Genomic DNA, 26716 nt, shown 5'->3' on the forward strand with positions numbered 1-26716 from the left:
AAATCCTGTGAAACGTTCTGATTCGGGAACGGGCACAATCACTCCGGAATTGAGGAGAAAAGCGATGGACGCAAAGAACCCCAGAACTAAGGCAGGATCCTTTGGAGGTCGGGACTCGAAAAAACGATCCCGGGGACAAGAAACTAAGTCTATCTTGTATCCTGATGATACAACTTCCCTGACCCAAGTGTCCTCTACTGAGGCAAGCCAGACGTCTCTGGAGAAAAAGAGTCGACCTCCTAATTGGGAAGGACCCCCGGGGGTCCGTTGATAGACATGCTGATGTGGACCGTCCAGATCTGGACCTGGAGGATCTGACCTGGGAGGAGTGAGATCGCCAGGAAGGAGTGGGTCTGAAAGGCACCTTCTTCCTATCCTGGCATGCCTGCGGTCTCTGTTGGTTAGAGAAGTTCTCAGCCGTATTGAAGCGGCGGAAAGACCGAAAGGGCCGAGTCTGACGTCTTAGCGGAGGTCTGCGAGGCTTGGACTGAGGGAGGAGGGAACTCGTGCCCCCAGTGGCGTCCTTAATAATCTGGTCCAGCTGGGATCCGAAGAGCCGCGCTCCCTGAAAAGGCAGATTGGAAAGGGACTTTCTTGAAGAGAAATCCGCCTGCCAAGCTTTGAGCCAAATTGTACGTCGGACTGCCACCATGTTGCTTGACGCCTGAACTGCGCAGGACGCGGCATCCAAGGAGGCAGAGAGTAGATAATCCCCTGCTTGGGAGATCTGGTTGGCCTGATCAGCCAAATGCCCTGGTTGGGCCTTATCTAGGATGCCCTTGCGGAGATCCTCTGCCCAAGTGGCTATGGCCTTCGCTACCCAAGTGAAGTGAAGGCTGGGCTTAGCACCGCTGCAGCCACTTCAAATGCTGACTTTGCTAAAGATTCTATAATTCTATCATTAGAATCTTGTAACGACGTCACACCTGAAATCGGGAGGACCGTGTTGTTAGAAAGTCTGGACACGGGTGCGTCTACCGAGGGGGAAGCAGACCAGTTATCGGTGAGCTCTTTGGCAAACGGATACAGCACGCCGAGGCGCTTCCCTCTTTGAAAGCACCTGGTCGGATTTTCTCTTTCCCTGGTAAGAGTTTTGCCAAACTCAAGAGTGGGAGGCGAAGACCCTGGAAGGTGTTTCTGCCCGTCTGAATGAAACCTCCTGATCTGAGGATTTCGCAGGGGAGTCTGAGATTTCGAAGGTGTGGTGAATCGCAGCAATGAGGTTCTGTACTGTAACCTTCATGTCCGCGTCCTGGTCCGAATCCAGCACTAAAAACGCTTCACCTGACTCGGGTGAGGAGGCACGGGAGGGCGACTGCTGGGAAGGACTATGTGGGGATGTGAGGCCAGGAGAGGATTCCGGCCGGAGATCCTGCCTGGGTCTTTTGCGGCTTCTGCTGGCTGGCTAAGATGGAATGTCTTGCGACCTGCTGGACCCTGCAGAAGTGTCCAGGGGCAACCTATCAAGAACGGCCACTAGGGACTGAGACACTCTGGTGAGGTCTGCCACAGATTGTGAAAGAGACGAGGCCCAGCCAGGGATGGGGAATTTGCTTTCATGTGGCACAATAGATGGCTCCTGAACGGGGTCAGGGAAGTCTGCGATTGCAAGAGGGGCATGCGACGAACTGGACTAGAGTGCCCGTGGGGGCCGGTGGCCGGCTACGCTCAGACTTAGAGTTAGACATAAAGATGGAACAGAAGGACCCTGAAGAAAAGCCGGAAGGTTGGGGAACAGAAAGGCAGAGGAGGGTGTCAGTCTGCAGTTGCAGAACTACTCACGGTCCGGTGTCCCCCAAAGCGCTGTACCAGGCTTGTGAGAATTGCAGGACCCCAGCAGGGGATAGCTGACAACATCTGTCTATCGTCTCCGGCTGACAGGCTGCAAAGATGGCGGCAGCCTGAGGTGGATGAAAAAACGCGGTTCAGGAGGGCCAAGAAGAAGGGCGGAGTTAGCCAACTGAACTAAAGGAAACCGCCCCCCTTACCCAGCCACAGGCCAAGAGAGGCGGTGGGAGGGCCTAGGAACGGGCGGGAGCGCAGCCGGCCTATGAGTGGGCGGGTGGCGTGGCCGCGACGGGCGCGAAGGCCTAAAATGAAGCCGGGGACTAAATTAGAGACGGCGGCCGCCTGTCAGCAATGGGCGGCGCGGAAGTGCCGCAACGCTGCAGCGGCCACACACAACGAAGATGCCGCCAGAACCGCGCCGGAAGATGAATCCCCCGATGAATACAGGCGGTGGGGAGACAAGGCCCGCACCGCAGTCGGGGCCTAGGTGAAATGCGGCGACCGTTGAAGGCGCGGGCAGCATCCTGCAGTGCTGCCTTGGTGCCGCTCCAATGTATCCTTGCGGTGGTTTGCTCCGTGCGCCGCGCCTCTGCTCCAATAAAGGTACTTTCTTTATCCAACGCTGTCTGTTAATCTTTCCCGTGTCTGTGCCTCTTCCGACCGACAGGCTCTGGTGGGCGAGTGGGTGGGAGGCGTTTGGCAAGGACCATCCGTCGCTGGCCCGCATCTGCGCCAAGCTTCTGGTCCGCACGGAGAGCTATGAGGATACGGGGTGGCAGTACACGCCGTACTCAGTCTCTTTGTGGGAGTACAGTTGTGACTCTTCACACTGTATCCCTCCGGAAACCTGAAAAGGAACGATGCACACTGAGGTAGATATGGGTCTAATGAAAGACCCGTGTCCACCTCCTACTGACACTAAGCTAAACTGGGGAATTCCCTGCCGGTCGGTGGGGTGTACACTGCGGAGGAGGAGCTAACTTTTTTTGTGCATAGTGTCAGCCTCCTAGTGGCAGCAGCATACACCCATGGTCTCTGTGTCCCCCAATAAGGCGACCGAGAAAGTTCATTTTCTAGGCAAATATTGACTTTGCAAGTAATTGCTGTTAAGCTGATCACTCTTTATAACATTCTGGAGTATATGCAAATTGCCATTAGAAAAAATGAAGCAGTAGACTTTGTAAAAATTAATATTTGTGTAATTCTCTAAACTTTTGGCCATGACTGTACATGAAATGCCCATGTAACATCTGTGGCTCCTACTTATGTCTTTGATTAAAAAGGCACAATCAGGACACGGGACGACCTACTGCGCGATACAGCACACTTACATTGGGGTCTTCACTGGGGTTGACAATCTGCCCCTGACGGTCCATCACCCTGTAGATGGGGATCCCGGAGATGACATTGGGCTGGATGAACTCCAATGTGTCCACAAAGTCGGCAGACGCTCCAGGAAACTGAGGCTTTTCTTCCAGTGGTGTGAACTCGCTGCAAGAGCGGACGGCCTGGAAGATGAAAGCACAGAAAGGTCAAAATCTGCCCAAACCTGACAGCGACAACACATCTAGATGTTATGGCCGCTCCTCCTGAACTTCGTCCTTGTTCTCCTATGGCCCACATTCAAAAGCTTTGGGGAAAATTATACGATCCCACCCTGAAGTCATGTTTAGGGTCGGCTGTCAGTCAAACCCAGGGTGCTATTACAGCCGCTTACTCACTATATAACGAGCGGGGACTGAACCCGCGCTGGCGCCTCCCGATGACTGGAAGCTGAATGCTGCAGGGAGGCATAAAGTTAGACCCCCACTGCCAGGGGGAAATTAAGTGCGGGCGACGAGCAGGTTTAAAACGCGACTAACCTACTGATTAACCCCATATCTGCAGATTAATAGTGTTTTTTTTTTTTTCATGTGACAGGTTCCCTTTAAATAAATGTACTTGGGGGCTTAAAGGTTTTTTTTTTGCAATAGGGTATCATACAATTTGCATTGTTTGTCTTTTACACCCCATTTCCCTGCACATTCATCTATGAGGTGGTCATAAGAGGAGCTCAGAAGAAGACAGACAAGAAATTTCCCATCAGACTGTTAGAACGAGATCACTGATGGATTCTCAGTTAACTCATTCTGCAAGCAGCAAGAGACAGCAGAAGGCAAACAGTGCAACGTCTTTTACTGAAACCCAATTGCAAAAAATATTTTTAGCCCTAAAATGTACGCAAGTAGCAAAAAAAAGTCCCCAAAAGGTGGACAACCCCTTTAATTGGCATTTTGCTACTTGGAAGGCCAACAGGTCAATGTTATGGGTCTCTGGGTGCCGAGATTTCCCACCGGTTGCTACAAAGGAGCTTTGGTTGTTATTTATATCTTCCAGGCTTTAGTGGAAGACAGTGACAGACGTCTTCGGTAAACTGCCTCCATAACAAGGGTGGGATCAAATGGCCCACCTCTTACGTGAGCCTGCAAGACCCCACTGTGCTCACGTGACTATAACTGAGCTGCAGTTCTGGCTGGGTGTCCGCTGTACAAAGGTAAACAAAGCAGCGAATCATCAAGATCGGTTGGGATCCTTGACGTCAGACCCGCACTAATTATAACGGAATCACTTTCTAGTTACTTTTCCCCTCCCTGTAAGGAAGGTCAGATGTCATCACACTTGTGCCTATAGATCCCTGTGCAGCGTCATTGTGTATGGAGGCCGGGGATCAGGAATTGTAAGTCCTCACGCCCCTCTGAGCAGCCAGTCATCACGGAGATCTGCGGCGAGCCTCCTTATCAGTCACTGACCTTCCTCAGGGTGCCAGCAGCTGTAGCACACAATGTCACCCTGTGACTGCCGCCCCACACTGGGCTGTACAGCTGGTCATGTGCAATACCACCATGACGTACTACAACCCTCAGCCTGCAAACGTCTTCCATGAACCAGGTCAGAGATTCTAGATGATCACAGGAAAAGTATGAAGTCCTTAGCTAGAAGGGCATGGAATAGATCTCTGTGTACTCCTCTCTGCTCTGGAGCTCATCATAACCTCAGCATAAGGCCAATATCGCACCGCTGCCATACACCGCTCTCGCCATGATGTCCGGATCCCAACTTGTCTGTCTCGTAAACAAACATGAGGTTGATAAATTCAGGTCAGGAGACCCTCAGTCAGTCCGGACACACATGGGGGTGAGGATCCTGATGAAAGCACAGCACCCCCAGACCTCTGGGAAACCAAGCCCTTGACAGAAACACTAACACTAAACAGGAAAAAATAAAGTATGCGCACCCTGCACGATGTCCGGACTGACTGTTAGGTCGGGGTCACACTTGCGACTGCAGTGCGAGAAAATACCCAGCACTGCCGCCGGCACTCGGGACCGGAGCGCTCAGCTTCATAGAAATACATGCAGCCGCACAGTCCGGTCCCGAGTGCCGGCGGCAGTGCTGGGTATTGATGTGAGAGACTCGCGTGAGTTTCTCGCATGGCAGTCGCAAGTGTGACCCCAGTCTTAGAAGCCTGATGTACTTTATATAATAATGGTAAATATGTTGATATTTTCTGCATTTATTCATAAAAATGTCAGAAATGTTACAAAAATGTCAAGTTTGCAGTTTTCGAAAGTTTTATCACATAAGTACGTGAGATCGGAGGGGTGTGTTTGTCTCTGACTGATTTGTAGATCTGAGAAGATACTGGTTCTCTTTGTGGAAACCTGGAGACCCCCAACACCCCCCACCCCCCGGTATAACGAGTCTTAAGGCCCCGTCTCACTAAGCGATCTCGGTAGCGAGATCGCTGCTGAGTCACAACTTTTGTGACGTAACAGCGATCTCACCAGCGAGATTACTGTGTGTGACAGCGATCAGCGAGCGGCCCCCCTGCCGGTATCGCTGATCGCTGGAAGAAACCTCTGGACATTTCTTTGGTCGCTGGTCTCCCGCTGGCCAGCACGCATCGCTGTGTGTGACAGGCGGGAGACCAGCGATCAGCTGTAAAAAATAAAAAAAATAAAAATAAAAAATATAGTTATTCTCACCTTCCGACGTCGCGTTCAGCCATCCTGCCTCTCTCCACGCTCCGGTCCCAGTGATCCTTTGCGAGAATTACCGCGAGATGTCACGGTCTCACGGGATAACAAAGTCTCGCGGTCATTCGTGCAAAGGATCACTGGGACCGGAGCGTGGAGAGAGGCAGGATGGCTGCGCAAGACGTCGGAAGGTGAGAATAACTATATTTTTTATTTTGATTCTATTTTTTACAGCGATAGCAAGCGATGCCGGGCGCTCGGCATCGCTGTGCTGATCGCTGGTGAAGCTGTCTGTGTGACAGCTCACCAGCGATCACATAGCGACTTACTAGCGATCCTGACACCTTGATATCGGTGTCGGGATCGCTGGTAAGTCGCTTAGTGTGACGGGGGCCTTTACAGGCACGGCCTACGGGGTAACAGCATGTAAATGTGATTTTCTAAACTGTCTGTAGGTTGCTGCTGTATAGCACAATACCAGAACCAACAAAGAGCCTTGAAACAGAGGTCGACATAATCCAAAGTCGTCTGTACAAGTTATGATCGGTCATCAACATCAGATCGGTGAGGGTCAGACACCCAACACCCGTCCACTGTTCTGGCTCCAGCCTATTGCATACACTGTACGGAGCAGCGCACTCAATACATTGGCAGCAGCTGCTGCCAGAGGACGAGCCAATCAACTGATTCCACTTCTTTTCTAATTTCCCGAAACTCACAGATTTTAGAAAATCCGAATTTTGGTGAATTTGGTGGATATATATTGACCATGAAGGAAATGTAAAAATTGACTTTCGTTCAGTGTGTAGACGGGCGCCTATTCATACTGCCCCCCACACACACAGTTCCCCCGGTTACAGATGGGACATTATATCCTACTCCCCCCGGTTACAGATGGGACATTATATACATTATATTCTGCCCCCCCCCCGGTTACAGATGGGACATTATATACATTATATTCTGCCCCCCCCCCCCCCCCCGGTTACAGATGGGACATTATATACATTATATTCTGCCCTCCCCCCCAGTTACAGATGGGACATTATATACATTATATTCTGCCCCCCCCGGTTACAGATGGGACATTATATACATTATGTTCTGCCCCCCCCCCGGTTACAGATGGGTCATTATATACATTATGTTCTGCCCCCCCCCGGTTACAGATGGGTCATTATATACATTATATTCTACCCCCCCTCCCCCGGTAACAGATGGGACATTATATACATTATATTCTACCCCCCCTCCCCCGGTAACAGATGGGACATTGTATACATTATATTCTACCCCCCCTCGCCCGGTTACAGATGGGACATTATATACACTATATTCTGCCCCCCCGGTTACAGATGGAACATTATATACATTATATTCTGCACCCCCCCTCCCCCGGTAACAGATGGGACATTATATACATTATATTCTGTCCCCCTGGTTACGGATGGGACATTATACAGTCATATGTTAAAGTTTGGGCACCCCTATTAATGTTAACCTTTTTTCTTTATAACAATTTTGGTTTTTGCAACAGCTATTTCAGTTTCATATATCTAATAACTGATGGACTCAGTTATATTTCTGGATTCAATTGAGGTTTATTGTACTAACAGAAAATGTGCAATCTGCATTTTAACAAAATTTGACCCGTGCAAAAATATGGGCACCTCAACATAAAAGTGACATTAATATTTCGTAGATCCTCCTTTTGCAAAAATAACAGCCTCTAGTCGCTTCCTGTAGCTATTAATGAGTTCCTGGATCCTGGATGAAGGTATTTGTGACCATTCCTGTTTACAAAACAATTCCAGTTCAGTTAAGTTTGATGGTCGCCGAGCATGGACAGCCCGCTTCAAATCATCCCACAGATGTTCAATGATATTTAGGTCTGGGGACTGGAATGGCCATTCCAGAACATTGTAATTGTTCCTCTGCATTGAATGCCTGAGTAGATTTGGAGCGGTGTTTTGGATCATTGTCTTGCTGAAATATCCATCCCCTGCGTAACTTCAACTTCGTCACTGATTCTTGCACATTATTGTCAAGAATCTGCTGATACTGAGTTGAATCCATGCGACCCTCAACTTTAACAAGATTCCCGGTGCCGGCATTGGCCACACAGCCCCAAAGCATGATGGAACCTCCACCAAATTTTACTGTGGGTAGCAAGTGTTTTTCTTGGAATGCTGTGTTTTTTAGCCTCCATGCATAACGCCTTTTTGTATGACCAAACAACTCAATCTTTGTTTCATCAGTCCACAGGACCTTCTTCCAAAATGTAACTGGCTTGTCCAAATGTGCTTTTGCATACCTCAGGCAACTCTGTTTGTGGCGTGCTTGCAGAAACGGCTTCTTTCGCATCTCTCTCCCATACAGCTTCTCCTTGTGCAAAGTGCGCTGTATTGTTGACCGATGCACAGTGACACCATCTGCAGCAAGATGATGCTGCAGGTCTTTGGAGGTGGTCTGTGGATTGTCCTTGACTGTTCTCACCATTCTTCTTCTCTGCCTTTCTGATGTTTTTCTTGGCCTGCCACTTCTGGGCTTAACAAGAACTGTACCTGTGTTCTTCCATTTCCTTACTATGTTCCTCACAGTGGAAACTGACAGGTTAAATCTCTGAGACAACTTTTTGTATCCTTCCCCTGAAAAGCTATGTTGAATAATCTTTGTGTTCAGATCATTTGAGAGTTGTTTTGAGGAGCCCATGATGCCACTCTTCATAGGAGAATCAAATAGGAGAACTACTTGCAAGTGGCCACTTTAAATACCTTTTCTCATGATTTGATACACCTGGCTATGAAGTTCAAAGCTCAATGAGGTTACAAAACCAATTTAGTGCTTCAGGAAGTCAGTAAAAAGTAGTTAGGAGTGATCATTTTCTTGATTTGAAAAGTGTGCCCATACTTTTGCACCGGTCAAATTTGGTTTAAATGCAGATTGCACATTTTCTGTTAGTACAATAAACCTCATTTGAATCCAGAAATATAACCGAGTCCATCAGTTATTAGATATATGAAACTGAAATAGCTGTTGCAAAAAACAAAATTGTTATAAAGAAAAAAGGTTAACATTAATAGGGGTGCCCAAACTTTAACATATGACTATATACATTATATTCCGCACCCCCCCCCCCCCCCCGGTTACAGACGGGACGTTATATTCCGCACCCCCCCGGTTACAGACGGGACGTTATATTCCGCACCCCCCCGGTTACAGACGGGACGTTATATTCCGCACCCCCCCGGTTACAGACGGGACGTTATATTCCGCACCCCCCCGGTTACAGACGGGACGTTATATTCCGCACCCCCCCCCCCGGTTACAGATGGGACATTATATACATTATATTGTGCACCCCCCCTCCCGCGGTTACAGATGGAACATTATATTGTGCAGCCCCCCTCCCGCGGTTACAGATGGAACATTATATACATTATATTGTGCAGCCCCCCTCCCGCGGTTACAGATGGAACATTATATACATTATATTGTGCAGCCCCCCTCCCGCGGTTACAGATGGAACATTATATACATTATATTGTGCACCCCCCCTCCCGCGGTTACAGATGGAACGTTATATACATTATATTGTGCAGCCCCCCTCCCGCGGTTACAGATGGGACATTATATACATTATATTGTGCAGCCCCCCTCCCGCGGTTACAGATGGGACATTATATACATTATATTGTGCAGCCCCCCTCCCGCGGTTACAGATGGGACATTATATTCTGCACCCCCCCGGTTACAGATGGGACATTATATTCTGCACCCCCCAGGTTACAGACGGGACATTATATACATTATATTGTGCAGCCCCCCTCCCGCGGTTACAGATGGGACATTATATACATTATATTGTGCACCCCCCCAGTTACAGATGGAACATTATATATATTATATTCTGCATTATCTGCATTTTTTTTGCTATGAATAGCACAAACAATAATAATACCGTCTACACACCGTCAGTGACAAATCCTGGGTACAGGAGCAGCTTAGAGGGTCTCCTTACCTGTCTCCCCCCGGTTACCGTCCATCCAGCCGCAGCTCGCAGCCTCCACAACGTCCTCAGCGCCGCCATCTTGTTCCCAGGCTGCCCCTCTTGCTGCCCGACAAGGCCTCAGGTCCCCATCACTACTACAGAACAAAGCTCAGTCCTGACCTTAGCAAACATCCCAGCGGTGACCCCCGCTCAGCCGAGAACACAGGAACTGTCCCCCTCCGTGCCCTGCAGTGATCAGGGCAGCCCCGCGCAGGACCCCGGAAGCGGAAGTGTCCTGCATGTGGTGTTTGGAAGAGCGATGGAGATGCTCGCGGGCTTGAGGGAGATCGCCTGCCAGCAGAGCCCCTTGAGTAGGCCGGATGGCTCCGCTACGTTCCTGCAGGGTAATATTAGAACTGTTCTTATCGATGTCTGTGAATAACTGCCGACGGGCGACCTCATACATGGCGGAGGCGTGGCCTATAAACAACCCATCAGCTCACAGCTTTCATCTTTGCCACTCAAATTAAAATTTAAAAGCAGCGGTCTGATTTGTTGCCATGGCCTGTCTTCACATTAGTAGAGGCTTGTCCTATAGCAACCAGTCGGATTTCATTTTTCATCAATTAGAAACTGAAAGTAGAGCTATGATTGGTTTCTTTCACAAAACTTCCAGTTTTTGTATTCAGTGGAGGTGTGGGCTATAGCAACCAATTGGATCTTAGCTTCTAGCTTTGCAGCACAGAGTGGAATATGAAAGCTGGCGTCTGATTGGTTGCTATGATTCCTGTCTGTGGGTGTGTGCACACGCTGCTGATTCTGCTGCGGAATTTTCCGTGCGGATTTGTCTAAATCCGTTTATCTGCAGATTTTCTGAAGTTTAGTCCTGCGGGTTTCCCCTGCGGATTGACATCTGCCATAGAGCAGGTGCTAAACCGCAGCGGAATCCGCACAAAGAATTGACATGCTGCGGATTTGAAACCGCAGCAAATCTGCGCGGAAAATTCTGCGCCGTGTGCACCGCGGATTTCATTTCCCATTGATTATAATGGTACTGTACACCGCAGCAGAATCCGCAGCCTGTGCACACACTCTTTCTCATGAGGCCCAGTACTTACATGAAGCACGAGCTCTGCACATTCTCATAAACCAGAAAAGAGGCATGTAAAGAGGAGGGATCACCAATAAGGTATAACAAAATACAAGATAATAAACTTTTTATTAATCATCCAAAACAAACAACATGTAGTGCAATTATAAAAACAGTTAAAACCGCACAATCGCGTTCATTTAACACAATAACCCCTGCACAAACCCTTCATGATGCTATTATTTGCAAATATGCTAACAAAGCACCTGGTATGAGTATATAAAACCCTATCAACAGGTAATGAAAAACATACACTCGACCTTCCACCTTATATAATAATGGATACAAACTACCTAGTTAGTCTAACAAATTGTTAGGACAAAAAACCTGCTCAAATTAGCACAAAAAACCCCTAGCAAATAAACAATGTGTATGCACAAATGAGAGCATAGGGGTTGATAGGGTAAAAGGCTGCTAATGCAGTGTAAACAGGCCAAAAAACAAGGGTCCCAATTGCCAATGGCACCCTCTATACAACCTGTTAAGAGCAAAATAATGCTGGCAGGTAAAGCCCTAATCCAGTAACCAGTGGAGGTAAGAGTGAGAAGTGGTGAGGCAGGGGCAGAGGAAACGCCCGACGTGTTACGCCAGAGCAACTGGCTTCATCAGGAGCAAATAATAGCATCATGAAGGGTTTGTGCAGGGGTTATTGTGTTAAATGAACGCGATTGTGCGGTTTTAACTGTTTTTATAATTGCACTACATGTTGTTTGTTTTGGATGATTAATAAAAAGTTTATTATCTTGTATTTTGTTATACCTTATTGGTGATCCCTCCTCTTTACATGCCTCTTTTCTGGTTTATGATATTGGTCTTAAGCATGTAATTGGTGATCCCTTAGTGGTGCCCTCCATAATTTTTGAGGTTTGAGCTCTGCACATTCTGGGATGTATTTGCATTTCTGTGAAATATAAAATGTCCTGAGTTTTATATTACGGCTTTCGCTACATATCAGCAGTAATAACAAACCTTCTGACTGATCCAGATCCCATGAGGCGTTGTCCCAGGAGGTCGGGGGCTATGTCCAGATTTCAGCCTCATCTGTGTCTGCAGAACATAGATGGAGCAGGGAGCAAGGGATTTTGTTTTTGAAGCCCCAAGATCATAATAATAATAATAATAATCTTTTTTTATATAGCGCCAACATATTCCACAGCGCTTTACAGTTTAACAGTTACAAAACACAAGTCATAAGTAACAACGTTAACAATACAATAATTAAAGCAAAATAAGACGACCCTGCTCATGAGAGCTTACAATCTACAATGAGGTGGGGGAGATACAAAGTACAGGTGTGTATTTACAGTGATGTATTTACAATGATGTTCCAGCCATCTAGAGGGAGTGATGGATGGATGGAGATAGTGAATGGGCTACACATGCGCACTTACACATAGAATGATTTTGATTAGTGAACGTGATAGGCCGCTCTGAACAAATGTGTTTTGAGGGAGGGCCTAAAACTGTTCAAATTGTGGATAGCCCTAATTTCTTGGGGTAGAGCATTCCAGAGGATTGGCTCAGCGTGGGAGAAGTCTTGGAGTCAGGAGTGGGGGGTACGCATTAGTGCAGAGGTTAGTCGAAAGTCGTTTGCAGAGCGCAGCGGTCGGTTAGGCCGATAGACAGAAATGAGGGAGGAGATGTAGGGGGGTGCCGCACTGTGGAGAGCTTTGTGGGTGAGAACAAGTATTTTGAATTGGATCCTATAATGAATGGGCAGCCAGTGTAAGGACTGGCGAAGAGCGGACCCCTCCGAGTACCGATTAGCCAGATGGACGACCCTGGCTGCTGCATTAAGGATGGACTGGAGAGGGGATAGTCAAGTAATGGGGAGGCCAATTAATAGAGCGCTGCAGTAGTCCAGTCGGTTAGGCCGATAGACAGAAATGAGGGAGGAGATGTAGGGGGGTGCCGCACTGTGGAGAGCTTTGTGGGTGAGAACAAGTATTTTGAATTGGATCCTATAATGAATGGGCAGCCAGTGTAAGGACTGGCGAAGAGCGGACGCGTCCGAGTACCGATTAGCCAGATGGACGACCCTCGCTGCTGCATTAAGGATGGACTGGAGAGGGGATAGTCAAGTAATGGGGAGGCCAATTAATAGAGTGCTGCAGTAGTCCAGGCGGGAGTGGATCAAGGCAACAGTGAGGCACTATTGTATTCCTGTATTATTTGGTATGGTTATTATTCTGTTTCAGGTCTTGTACCTTCTTGATCCCTTTCCAGTTTCCCGTAACATAATCGGTGCTCAGCCGTCTGCTCTCGGGTCGTTTGTCCCGATGATGCATGTTCACTTTGAAACGCGTTGACTAGTAAACCACATTTCAACTATTCTCATCTTCTCATTTCTGATATTTTTTTTTAGTATCTTACCATTACTGATTATAATTTTTGATTTATAGCACTGTGCACTTTTAATATCTTTTGCACTTTTATTTGTGTTTATAACTAGTATACCTTGATTGATCAGATTGAGGTTATGTATCCATATTATGGATATATTTTACTTCTAAGGGTATGTGCACATGTTGCGGATTACCCTGCAGATTTTTCTGCGCGGATTTGTCTAAATCCGCAGGTCAAATGACCTGCGTTTTACCTGCGGATTTAGTGCGGATTTCCCCTGCGTTTTGACACCTGCGGATTCCTATAAAGGAGCAGGTCTCAAATCGCTGCGGATCCGCACAGAGAATTGACATGCTGCGGATTTAAATCCACACGGAAAAATCCGCAGTATGTGCACAGCGTTTTTGGTTTTATACTTTACTGCTACTGTACAATGCAGCAAAATCTGCTCTGGATCCGCAGCCCCAAATCCGCTGCGGATCTGCATAAAATCCGCAACGTGTGCACACACCCTAACAACTACCAGAGAATTTTTTGAGTGGTGACGTCTTCTTTTATTGAGGCATCTTGTTTTTTATGTGTACGTGTTTTCCTTTTTTAAATATTGAAATAAATTGATATATTTTAATTTTTGGACCTCTTCTTTGTCTGGGAAGGATATGTGTTCTGGCTTTGGTGTATTCGTTAAGTGAAGTGCCATTTGACCCTTTTTTCTGAGGACGATTTTTGTTAATTTATTCCCATCTTCTGCTAATCTCTGGACCCCCGGCAGTGCCGATTTTTACCCACTCATTTCCCTCTTCCTAAGTTCCAGCGTTCTGCTCCTCTAGGACTCCTTTTGCCATGTTTTTACAGTGTGACGTGGTGTGTGGTCGCGGTTACAATTGTGCTTCTTTCCTGTTGTTACAGGGGACACATCAGTTCTGGCCGGAGTCTACGGCCCCGCTGAGATTAAGTTCAGTAGGGAGATGCACGACAAGTCCACTGTTGAGGTGCTGGTGCGGCCAAAAGTGGGATTACCCGGTGAGTGGCCTGAGCACAGGTTTTCGGTACATGGCTAAGACCAAACGCCCCTATAGACATTGGATATAAGTCAATCTACGTCACCTATTTAGGCAGAATTTTCTGACATGTATGACCGACCTGACTACCCAAATCCATGATGCTTCGCTGCTTTTATATTGATAAAACTATAGGGTCATTAATATCAGATCGCTGGGGTCCGATACTCTGCACCACAACCAATCAAAGGGGATCTGTCACCCTTTTTATCCCCTATTAGCTGCCGGCATAGACATTGGGGGCTTATCTACAGCATTCTGTAATGCTGTAGATAAGCCCCCGATGTAACCTGAAAGAGAAGAAAAACGCGTTATATTATACTCACGGAGGTGGGTGGTCCAGTCCGATGGGTGTTGCGGTCCGGTCCGGCGCCTCCCTTCTTCATGCGATGACGTCCTCTTCTCCCGTCCTGAAATGGCTCCGGCGCAGGCGCATTGCTCTGCCCTGTTGAGGGCAGAGCAGAATTCTGCAGTGCGCAGGCACCAGACCTCTCCCGACGCCTGCGCCACTGCAGGACTCTGCTCTGCCCGCAACAGGGCAGAGCAATGCGCCTGCGCCGGAGCCATTTCAGGACGGGAGAAGAGGACGTCATCGCATGAAGAAGGGAGGCGCCGGACGGGATGGCGACACCCATCGGACCGGACCGCCCACCTCGGTGAGTATAATATAACGTGTTTTTCTTCTCTTTCAGGTTATATCGGAGGCTTATCTACAGCATTACAGAATGCTGTAGATAATCCCCCGATGTCTATGACAGCAGCTGCAAAGCCAAAAAAAGGGTGCCCATAGCCCCATTCCACCCCCTCAATCCACATGCTGCGCCCTTCACATCAGCTTGAATGACAGCGCTCACATGTGCTGCTTAATTTGAATCCCCGAGCCTGCACGTCCGTACTGACTCTGCAAGAGCAGAGCATACACGTACACACAGTGTCAGAGCGGGCACACGCTCATCCCTCTCTCCTGCCTTCAGTGGTCGCTCGCTGCACACACTGTCTGTGCACACACTCACTGGGCTCAAGGGTTCGGTTCAGGCAGCTCTCGCTCTGGGCAAGTGAGAGCTGTCAATCCATCTAAGGGGAGATGAGCAGATTACTGGTGGAAGGGGGTGGACCGGTGCACTAATTCCATTGGTTTACAGTTACGGTAAATAAGGTTAATCTATACAGGAGGTATGGGTTTTATTGGGGCAGAGTCCCGCATAGGACTGTGCAAGTGGTTAAAATAAACATTTTTGGGGTGACAAACTCCCTTTTAAATTATAAATTTCTGTCCACCACTAGGGGGAGCTAGCAGCTTATGTCCTTGATAATGTATGAGGCAACCACTTGAGCTCCCCTTGTGGTGGCTAAAGAAAACTATGATTCAGAAAAAATCAGTTGTCCGACTGCTATAAGGAAATATTAGGACCTATCCTGCACGACCTTAAGTTTAGAAATGAGCAAAGTGCCAGACACAACGTCCGGGTGTAAGCTGTATGTAGCTGGTGGCGCACACTGTAACATCAGGCGCTGGAAGTGAAGGTTCATCTGAGGAGCTTTCGCTTCTACACGGTGGCCGATCAGAGAACGCTAGAGCAGTCGTCTTACTAGATATTCCCATTTTGGACTTTTCTCATACCCAATCACTTCTGAGAACCGCTGAACATCACATGACTATTTTTGGAATTGGAAGTCAATGGAGAGCGGTGCGCACAGGAAGCCAGTCCTCCAGATAGGGCCCCGGTGGCGAAACCCTTGTCTGTCAGGCATGAGCATGGGCAGTAAATGTCTGATAGTAAATCTCTCTTTTGTCGTGACCTCACGTCCTCCTTTTTTCTGCTTTCTCCTTATCAGCCATACAAGAGAAAACCCACGAGCAGTTGGTTCGGGAGACATGCGAGGCCGTGATCCTGGGCACTTTGCACCCTCGGACGTCTATCACCATCGTCCTTCAGGTCATCAATGACGCAGGCTCAGTATCCTTCTATTTCAAAGTGTAATACCCCTGACTGTCCACTGGGGGGCACACGTTCTTCACGCTTTCTCCCTGACTGAACGGTGGTCCCTCCATGTTATCCTGACCGTGTTTGCAGCTATCAGTACACAGAATTCTTCCTGTTTTCCCACTTATTTCTTGCTTTATCTCTCATTGATAGGATGCCGGCATTGTGCGGAGACATGGGATCTTATGTCGCAGTCGGCTCAGCCTGATAAGTGGCAGAACAGGGAGATTACAGATAGAAAGAGACGTATAGAAGGAAATGGCACATGTTTCTTTCATGCAAATAGGTATTCATTTTATTACATGTGGGAGCCAAACAGGAATATAGCACACAGTGGAAGCGATATAAATATATTTATATCGCTTCCACTGTGTGCTATATTCCTGTTTGGCTCCCACATGTAATAAAATGAATACCTATTTGCATAAAGTCTGTTTGAGTGTGCGGTGAATTAAATTAACTTGCGACTAGGACCTACTGGTCCGTTGCACCTGGTCTATATTTGACTAGAGTGCACGCTAACTACCCAGTTTACATGTTTCTTTCATGTCTGATCATTGCGGCACCGATTAGCCACGTAATCCCCACTAAGGGAAATGTCGTAATTTGCTTACAAGCTTGGAGGTGTGCGGGGCGATATGTTAGGGGGCACAGGCCATCTGCAGATGGAATCCTATCTAGTGTGCCTTCTTCAGAGGTCTTATCAGTCCCCCCATACACATAAGACTCTTCCCCATGTGTATGAGCGGGGCTTCCCGACTGTTCCCCATGTATATGAGGGGGGCATCCAGACTCTTCCCCATGTGTATTGAGGGGGTCCTCCTGACTCTTCCCCATGTGTATTGGGAGGCCTCTCGACTGTTCCCCATGCGTATGAGGGGGGCCTCCCGACTCTTCCCCATACGTATGATGGGGCCTCATGACTCTTCCCCATATGTATGCGGTGGGCCTCCCGACTCTTCCCCATGCTTATGAGGGGGGCCTCCCGACTCTTCCCCATGTGTATGAGGGGGGCCTCCCGACTCTTCCCCATGCGTATGAGGGGGCCTCCCGACTCTTCCCCATGCGTATGATGGGGGCCTCACGACTCTTCCCCATGCGTATGAGGGGGGCCTCCCGACTCTCCCCCATGCGTATGAGGGGGGCCTCCCGACTCTCCCCCATGCGTATGAGGGGGGCCTCCCGACTCTCCCCCATGCGTATGAGGGGGGCCTCCCGACTCTCCCCCATGCGTATGAGGGGGGCCTCACGACTCTTCCCCATGCGTAGGAGGGGGGCCTCCCGACTCTTCCCCATGCGTATGAGGGGGGCCTCCCGACTCTTCCCCATGCGTATGAGGGGGGCCTCCCGACTCTTCCCCATGCGTATGAGGGGGGCCTCCCGACTCTTCCCCCTACTAAACTTTCAATTCCCTCCATTTGTTCCAGTGGGACTTCTTATGATTTTGTCACACATAGGATACGATTAGGGGGGCATCCTGACAACCCTGCAGCCCTATGTAAGTTTTTCCTGCACTGCAGCTCTCCCGGTAACTTGGGAATGACAGCCAATCCCATTGACTTTAATAAGACCTCACTATTTTCCCGGTACGTCAGGTGGCAGGGAAAAGCGGGACACAGCAGCACTTCATTCTCATGATCAGCATTTCCCTCTCCCTTATGGGATAACAAAAACCCCTTTAAAGAGCTCTTCCCATCTCCAAGAACCTATAGTACAGGTAATAATATTACCAAAAACCTACAATCAGAAATGTCGTATAGTTCCTCTCATTCACTATGTTGCTTACCCCATGTGTAGGGCATTGCAGTGGCTTCTTAGGTATTCATGGTTACAACCACTCATATAGTGACAGCTAGATGCTATTGGTTGTAACCATGGATACCTAAGTTACTGCAGTGCCCTTCATGAGGTAAGAGACATTGTGAATCAGAAGAACTATAGTACATTTCTGTTTGCAGGTATTTGTTAATATTATTATTATTACACCTACTACATATAGGGATAGGATCTTGGAGATGGGAATACCCGTTTAAGTTGGTATTTTCAGGTCTTTTATTTTTATTTATTTTTTTGTATGTTGGAAAATTCTGGATCTTAGGGAGAAAACTCAACCAATCTCCTGAGAACGTTGCACCCGGAGATGTAATACAGAACTGAGGCAGTAAAAGTCGACTTCACCTCCCCTTTACTTTGTCAGTAATTAGCAGGGTAATTAAAGCTGCTCAGGTAGCATTGAAATTAAGATGTCATGTCCTGAATGGAGGATGTCTGGTCTGCTGGGAAAAGGGGGCTTAAAATAGGATCTGGTGGCTGATTCTTGTCGCGGCTATCATCATCATCATCATCATCATCATCTTGTCTGGTTATTAGTTTCGCTGGTCGACGTCGGCATAAACAGAGCTTTCCTTTCCTGCATTTATTTGTCTGATTTCTATTGTGAAACCTGAGTCAGAGGAGAAGTTAGCTGCTTCCTCTGTCACCGATATCATTGGACTACATTTCCCAGCATCCCTTACCTTTCCCGTTTGTAAGAAAACGTTATTCACACTACACTACAGACACGGGTTCAATCAAGCGGGGTCAGGAGATTGCGGGCAGTGCCAGTGACTGTCAGTGGTCAGGCAGCTACTTCCTGTCCTGGCCAAAAATGAATGCAGAGTCCTCTCCGTATGTGAGGGTCTCTCTCCATTCACTCCTATGGTAAACAGATTTTGGGACCCCCAACTTTCTGACATTTGTGGCATATCTTATGGCAATGCTATAAAAGACTTAAGGTGGGCTTGTCCCTTTTTAAAAGGGGCTATGTCGCCAATAACAGGATAGAATATAAGTGTATAATTAGCGGGGACTCTCCCACCAATCCTAATAACGGGAGCTCTGTGTCGCCCGCTCTATGAATGCAGGAGTAGTGTGTACGTGACCACCTACCGCTCTGTTCACAGTCTGTCAGCGGTGGTCATGTATCTGCAGTATCGCTGCATTCCCACTCGGGCACGGGACCCCTATTCTGATAATCAGAAGCCCTCCCCAATTCATACATGTATCACCAGTCCTGTTATTATGGGTGAGCTAGCCCCCGTTAGAGGGTTACTTGCATTCGTGGAGGAAATGGAGAATATCTGTGTCCAAGTAGCGGTCACACCAGGGTGGGCTCCTTATTGAAATGCTGGAGCACAGCCCGCTCAGTTGTTTGCACATATCTGCCCCCTGTGGGTAGTATCTGGCATAGTGAAGTGAATGGAGCTGAACAGCAACCTGTGGAACTGTTTTTATAAGAAACAGCCCAGGATCGGCTGCACGTAGAACATTTCCTTATGCTATTACATCATTGGTGCGAGAAGAAAAATACTTTATACTGTATAATCTGCAAAAGTTTTATTGTTGGAGGCCTTAACTTCTCCTAGTTACTCGCCTGTCTCCTGAATGCAGCCTGTATGGGTATGATGGACGCCGGACTCCCGATGCGCGCTACGTTCTGCGGGGTCACCTGTGCTCTAGACGATGATGGACAATTATCCATTGACCCCACTGCTAAAGAACAAAAGGTCAGTAGAGGGGGAAGGTTGCCCACCGCCAGTTTCATACTGCTTCCCCTTCCCTTGTGAAGGGCATTTCTAGACCCCCTGAACTGTGGAAGTGGGTTCTTCGAGTGCCTGCTCTAATGGACATTTAATCATTTGATCGCCATGGTAAAAGAAAGAAGGCATCAGTGGGGGATCCTCTGCTCTGATTGGTTCACTCAGCTTTGCAGCCAAAATTCCAGTCTAAAATTGTCAAAAGATCGACGCCATCTTGCTTTATGTTACCAGGAGAGCCGCGCCGTCTTGACGTTTGCCATCGAGAGCACAGAAAAGAAAATATTAACCGTTTCCACAAGAGGGGTTTACTCCCCTGCAGAGGTAAGTGTCGGTATACAGTCCACACAGCATCCAATTGCGCTAATGTATCCCACCTCTCCCCTCCAGTATAAGACCTGATGTATCCCGGCTTGCGCCTATATTATTCCTCTCCTTTTTTTTTTCTTTATCCGTCCACGTTACTCTACAAGGATTTTGGTGGGTTTTTTTGCGGGACGAGTTGTGGTTTTGAATTAAACGATTCATTTTGTCATGAAATGTGCAGAAAAGAGAAGAAACATTTGAAGTTAATTAAAACTGTTTAAAAAAAAATATACATGTCAACTCACATCCTTTATGATCACGTCGCGTTGGCGGGGCCAGAGATCGCTCTGAACAGACAACCGGGCAGGATCGCAACATTTAAATGTCAATTATTATTGTCAGCGGCATTTAGGGGATTAGCAGAAGTGGTTCTAGGCTAATTCCGATTGCTGCTGTTTGAGATAGATACCGGTTGCATCAGGGCGGTGGAGTCGGTGTCATGGAAATTGAGGAGTCTGAGTCAGAGGTTTGGTTAAGGCCAGGTTCACCTAGCGTTAATGTAGTCCGTTCAGCGCATAGCGTTTTCGGACTGCGTTAACACTACTGCCTAAAATGATTGTGTCATGTGATCCCGCTAGCGCAGATGCTCCATCTGCGCTAGCAGTGACGGACCCTCCGAGGGTTCGTCACAGAATGATGTCACATTGCTAACGCATGCCGATTATGACATGTGTTAGCAATGCGCTCATCTATAGCGGTCTATGGGGTGCGTTAACACATCTGTTACATAGCAGCATTAACGCTATGTAACGGATGCGTTAAACGCTGCCCACAAACGCAATGTGAACCCATCCTTACCGACGTCACAGCCCTGGGTTGCATAATGCAGCCTGCATCTGCCTTGTACGGAGTGGGGTCAGAATGGATATGTACGTCATTGAGTGTTAAACAACATGCATTATCATTTATGGTTAGGATAGATGACAAATGAATGACGACAGTCCCAGAAGTTGGTCTTCCAGGAATCAAACGTAAGAAAAAAGTGGTTCCAAAGATCACTGAAGCTTTACTGAGCGAGTGCGACCACCATTCTATTCACTGTCTGTATGAGTGGTGGTCACACATGCTCAGTAACACGTTACACAGGAGACTTTGGCCAATGGGGGGGTTTCCAGCAGCTGGAGCCCGAGTAATCATACACATCTCACCTGTGGGTAAATTTAGTTTGAGACCTCCACCTAGACCACCAGGCTCAATGTCATCAGCAGCCACCGGTGGACTGTTATATAATAGGTGTTATTACAGCTTGGCGCCCGCTCAGGACATTGCAGCATTGTGCTGGTGTCTGCAGTTCTGCACACTTCTCGGAGACACTCGCTCTGAGGGCCAAGATGCTGCATTATGCTAATATCAATATTTCTGGACAGTTGTGGGCAGCCTCCAGGCCGGTGACTGATGGCGGTCTGTCAGGCTCAGTGTCTGCACAGTAACGCCGTCTGCCGCTCTCCAAAGAGCACTGAAAATATGTCTGTCGGCAACCAATAGACAGAGACGGCAGTCTGGAAACTGCAAGGGCCCCTGGTTTATGCTGGGAAATGATGACACCTCTAGGTCTGGACATCAGGAGAAGTTTACTACCTAATTAGTGCAGATGAGGAACCTCTGAGATCAGCGGATGAGAGAAAAAAATCAGGACATCGACCCAGAAATATCAACACCTAGGACTGAGCAGAGACTCTTGTGCCTCCAGGAATAATGTATAAGAGCTGCAACCTGCACCTCTAAGACAGGGTTCCCCAACTCCAGTCTTCAAGGCCCACCAACAGATCATGTTTTCAGGATTTCCTTTGTATTGCACAGGTGAAGCAATTATCACCTGAACAATACTAAGGAAGTCCTGAAAACATGATCTGTTGGTGGGCCTTGAAGACTGGAGTTGGGGAACCCTGTTCTAAGACCTCGCTGGAGGCTAGGAATAATGTATGAGACCTGCACCTCTGTGACCGCTTTGAGAGAAGAGACTCGTGGACTGCTAAGACTGGAGCATTACAGCAGAGGCTTCTACACCTCTAGGACTGACGTCATATAGCAGAGGCTTGGAAACCTTTGGGACTTGCGCTCCAACTGATCGATTATGGCAGCCTGTAACATTCCTCTACATTGTATACGTGTGACTAGAGAAGCAGACACCCAGAACTGGAGTATGAATGCAGGACACGCTCAGGAGTGACAGACAAAAGTAGATTCTCTGGGACTTGTTAATGAATTGACTATCTCTAAGATTGATGTATTAAGACAACACTAAGACAGTGAAAGAAAAATATCAGTGTCTCGTACACCTCTAGGATTAGTGTCTTGGGGCCTCGCACACCTCTAGGATTGGTGTCTTGGGGCCTCGCACACCTCTAGGATTGGTGTCTTGGGGCCTCGCACACCTCTAGGATTGGTGTCTTGGGGCCTCGCACACCTCTAGGATTGGTGTCTTGGGGCCTCGCACACCTCTAGGATTGGTGTCTTTGGGGCCTCGCACACCTCTAGGATTGGTGTCTTTGGGGCCTCGCACACCTCTAGGATTGGTGTCTTTGGGGCCTCGCACACCTCTAGGATTCGTGTCTTGGGATCTCGCACACCTCTAGGATTGTTGTCTTGGAGCCTCGAACACCTCTACACCTCTAGGATTGGTGTCTTGGGGCCTCGCATACCTCTAGGACTGCTGTATTGGGGCATTGTGGCGGATGGTGGTTTTGTTCCCCCTTTCTTGTGTTCATTCCATTGGCCTCTGCACTGCAGTAATTAGAGATTGCTGCCTTCGCTCGCTGGCAGTCGTCCCCTCCAGGTGGCCAGTGGATCATCAGAATCATCTCTGGGTAATTGGCCATTTTTCATACTCGTCATTTCCAGGCAGCGCACGGCTCTGCGGACAGCGCGGTTTCCAGCCAGCTCTTCCCAGCATGTAATTGACCAAATGCTCCACTTCTCCCTAATGTGACCAAGTGTCTGCGCAGTGAGGCAGGGACAAGGCTGGCCGCCCCCAGCCCTGGCTGCTGGTTATACTTGTGAGTGAGGTGCGAGGAAAGCTGCGCTTCGGTGTCAGACACTGCCTTTGCTGATTGGGGATTGTCAGTCTCTTTATGGGCCATGCCCCACAGACAGGGTGAATGATATCAGTTTGTTTGATATATTTCCAGGAGGAATAACAGAGGAACAATGTTTAAAAATCAAATGCACTAGAATAGTTCTACCTGTGGCGACCGTACAGACATCCTGCATTACTATCATCCTTCACCCCAGTGTTTGGAGGCATATCACCTCCGTGCTGTCTTGCACCTCTCTCTATACCCCACGTACACAGTGCGCACGTCTGGCTCGGCTCCTCCGTCCTGTCCTTGTGGATTCTCTGCTTAGGTTTGAGCTGAGACGGTGCCAAATATCGAGAAGATTACACTCTGCAGATATTAGGATCCAGGTGGTGGAGAACGCAGCGCCATTATATCTGACTTTTTTTTCCATCTCTGTACAAATCTCAGTCCCAGCTGGAGAGGATCTCATATTTTGTCTGATCGCACGTCTCTGGTGAATACTGATGTTACCGGCGTATTCCTGCCTGTCGCGGTGCCGAGTCCATGTCCCATAGGGCTATGCTGTCAATGTCACCCTGCAGTGATGCCTCATATCTGCCATATGTTACCCCATAAAAAGAGGAGGATATCCATGTCCCACATCTGCCTATATTACCCTATAGAAGGAGGAGGATGATATCCATGTCCCATATCTGCCTATATTACCCTATAGAAGGAGGATATCCATGTCCCACATCTGCCTATATTATTCTGTAGGAGGATATCCATGTCCCATATGCCCTTTATGTTACCATATAGTGGGAAGATAACTATGCCTCTTATAACTCTTATGTTACCCTATAGTGGAAGGATATCTATGTCCCATATGCCCCTTATGTTACCCTATAGTGGAAGGATATCCATATCCCATATGTACCTTATGTTAAAATATAGTGGAAGGATATCCATGTCCCATATGCCCCTTATGTTAAAATATAGTAGAAGGATATCCATGTCCCATATGCCCCTTATGTTACCCTATAGTGGAAAGACATCTATGTCCCATATACCCCTTATGTTGCCCTATAGTGGAAGGATATCCATATCCCATATGTACCTTATGTTAAAATATAGTGGAAGGATATCCATGTCCCATATGCCCCTTATGTTAAAATATAGTAGAAGGATATCCATGTCCCATATGCCCCTTATGTTACCCTATAGTGGAAAGACATCTATGTCCCATATACCCCTTATGTTGCCCTATAGTGGAAGGATATTCATGTCCCATATGCCCCTTGTGTTACCCTGTAGAAAGAAGATATCCATGTATCATATCTGCCGTATGTTACCCTATAGTGGGAGGATAGCCATGTCTCATATACCCCTTATGTTACCCTATAGTGGGAGGATAGCCATGTCTCATATACCCCTTATGTTACCCTATAGTGGGAGGATAGCCATGTCTCATATACGCCTTATGTTACCCTATAGTGGGAGGATAGCCATGTCTCATATACGCCTTATGTTACCCTATAGTGGGAGGATAGCCATATCTCATATACCCCTTATGTTACCCTATAGTGGGAGGATAGCCATGTCTCATATACCCCTTATGTTACCCTATAGTGGGAGGATAGCCATGGCTCATATACCCCTTATGTTACCCTATAGTGGGAGGATAGCCATGTCCCATCTACCCCTTATGTTACCCTATAGTGGGAGGATAGCCATGTCCCATCTACCCCTTATGTTACCCTATAGTGGGAGGATAGCCATGTCTCATATACCCCTTATGTTACCCTATAGTGGGAGGATAGCCAAGTCTCATATACCCCTTATGTTACCCTATAGTGGGAGGATAGCCAAGTCTCATATACCCCTTATGTTACCCTATAATGAGAGGATAGCCAATTCTCATATACCCCTTATGTTACCCTATAGTGGGAGGATAGCCATATCTCATATACCCCTCATGTTACCCTATAGTGGTAGGATAGCCATGTCTCGTCTACCACTTACAGTATGTTACCCTACAGCAGGAGCACACTGTTGTCAGCATCGCCCTGCGGAGGGAAGGACAGTCATGTATCCTTGTGCTGTCGGTGTGTTTTAGTTTCCGCCTCTATTTTCTCTCTTCTTATTTTCGTCCCCCTCCTTCCAGGCAGACAGAGTGAGAGACAATTTAATAAAATGATGTTAAGAGAATCATTAAAATTGAACAAATAGCTGCGGTTCCCCGTGGCAGTTCATAAAGTGAGCGGGTAGAGGACGGGAGGAGGCGGTGGGCGCGGGGAGCCGGGGGGTTTAATAATGTGTCATCTCCATATAGCTGGCGCTCTGCTTACCGCTTTCTGTTCTCTCTCCAGCTACAGCAATGTATTGCAGCCGCCCAGCTCTCTGCTCAAAAAATCTTCCACTTCTACCGGGACTCTGCCAGGAGGCGATACTCCAAATCCTAACGGGGGAGCAGTGCATTGTGGCGATGAATGATGACACCTCGTTGGACTGAATTTTTTTATTTATTTTATTTCTATGTTCATAAGTAACATTTTTTGCAGCTTTTTTTCCCCTAATAAAATAAGCAAAGCTTTGGAAAAAAAGTCACTTATGTCTCGTTCCCTTTTCATGTGTTTTAACACATTGAGTGCAGATTTTTCCATACCGCTGTCTCACTCTTTACCCCTTCCTTGCCCCCTCCCCCCAAAAATGCATGCAAACTTTCAGCTTCGGTTTTTAAGACCCTCTTTGAGCTCAATAGATAAAAACCTCTGCTTTGGGCAAAAAAAGTACCGCAGGATATAGATTTTTTTTTTTAAAAAAGTTTATTCATCTTTATTCCGTTTTTTTACGTGGGGGGTGGGGTGAGCATCAAATGCGCTACAAGTGAACAAGCTCTACTATTAAAAGTGGAAATCCCATATAAATTAGTTACGGTGGCATGTGAAAGGGGTTGTAAACAATTATAAAAACATGGCTGCCTCTGTCCACAGGTTGTGTCTGGTATTACGGATAAGTGGTATCTAAGTTGCAATACCGCACACAACCAGCTGGGGCTTTTTTGTTTCCTAACCCTCTTTAGTTGCAAAACACTATAAGAGAACAATGATAAAAATACCACCAAAGACATCTATCAGCAATGGGAGTAGGGGTCCCAAAGTTTCCTGTGCTAATGGATCTGCCAAACATACAATCTACCACTCACATAGTGGAATTTGGGACCCCTGCTCTCAAGAGTAGAGGGGTCTTGGTGATTGACTCACCGGTGATCCTCTTAATTTTGGGGTCCTTTTGACTGTTACCCCCCCCACCCCCGACCTCTCTGCACTGTATACAGTTAGGTCCATATATATTTGGACAGAGACAACATTTTTCTAATTTTGGTTCTAGACATTACCACAATGAATTTTAAACAAAACAATTCCGATGCAGTAGAAGT

At 47.6% G+C, this 26716-nt stretch overlaps 2 protein-coding genes across 3 annotated transcripts in view; one reads left to right on the forward strand and one right to left on the reverse strand.

The window, feature by feature from the left end:
- The window catches only part of BCKDHA (branched chain keto acid dehydrogenase E1 subunit alpha), a 37502-nt gene extending 27537 nt beyond the window's left edge, over positions 1-9965 (reverse strand). The window contains exons 1-2 of the mRNA XM_073549138.1: positions 9826-9965; positions 3120-3296 (exon numbers count right to left, since the gene is read on the reverse strand). Of these exons, the coding sequence (XP_073405239.1) occupies positions 3120-3296; positions 9826-9894 (246 nt within the window). The 5' untranslated portion in view covers positions 9895-9965. The remainder of the gene's footprint in view (positions 1-3119; positions 3297-9825) is intronic.
- A 102-nt stretch (positions 9966-10067) lies between these two features.
- EXOSC5 (exosome component 5) lies at positions 10068-25880 on the forward strand. Of its 2 annotated transcripts, XM_073549140.1 has the most exons (6): positions 10068-10199; positions 14201-14314; positions 16189-16310; positions 19742-19882; positions 20147-20236; positions 25647-25880. In XM_073549140.1, the coding sequence occupies exons 1-6, from the start codon at positions 10115-10117 to the stop codon at positions 25737-25739; spliced, it is 645 nt and encodes a 214-aa protein (XP_073405241.1). In that variant the 5' UTR covers positions 10068-10114; the 3' UTR covers positions 25740-25880. The 2 variants fall into 2 exon arrangements, with proteins under 2 accessions (XP_073405241.1, XP_073405240.1); XM_073549139.1 differs by lacking the exon at positions 14201-14314 and having other exon boundaries at positions 10070-10199.
- Positions 25881-26716: the final 836 nt, after the last annotated feature.

This window comes from Dendrobates tinctorius, unplaced genomic scaffold, assembly GCF_039654945.1.
Source record: "Dendrobates tinctorius isolate UK_male_01 unplaced genomic scaffold, ASM3965494v1 ptg000158l, whole genome shotgun sequence".
Classification (NCBI taxonomy): Eukaryota; Metazoa; Chordata; class Amphibia; order Anura; family Dendrobatidae; genus Dendrobates; species Dendrobates tinctorius.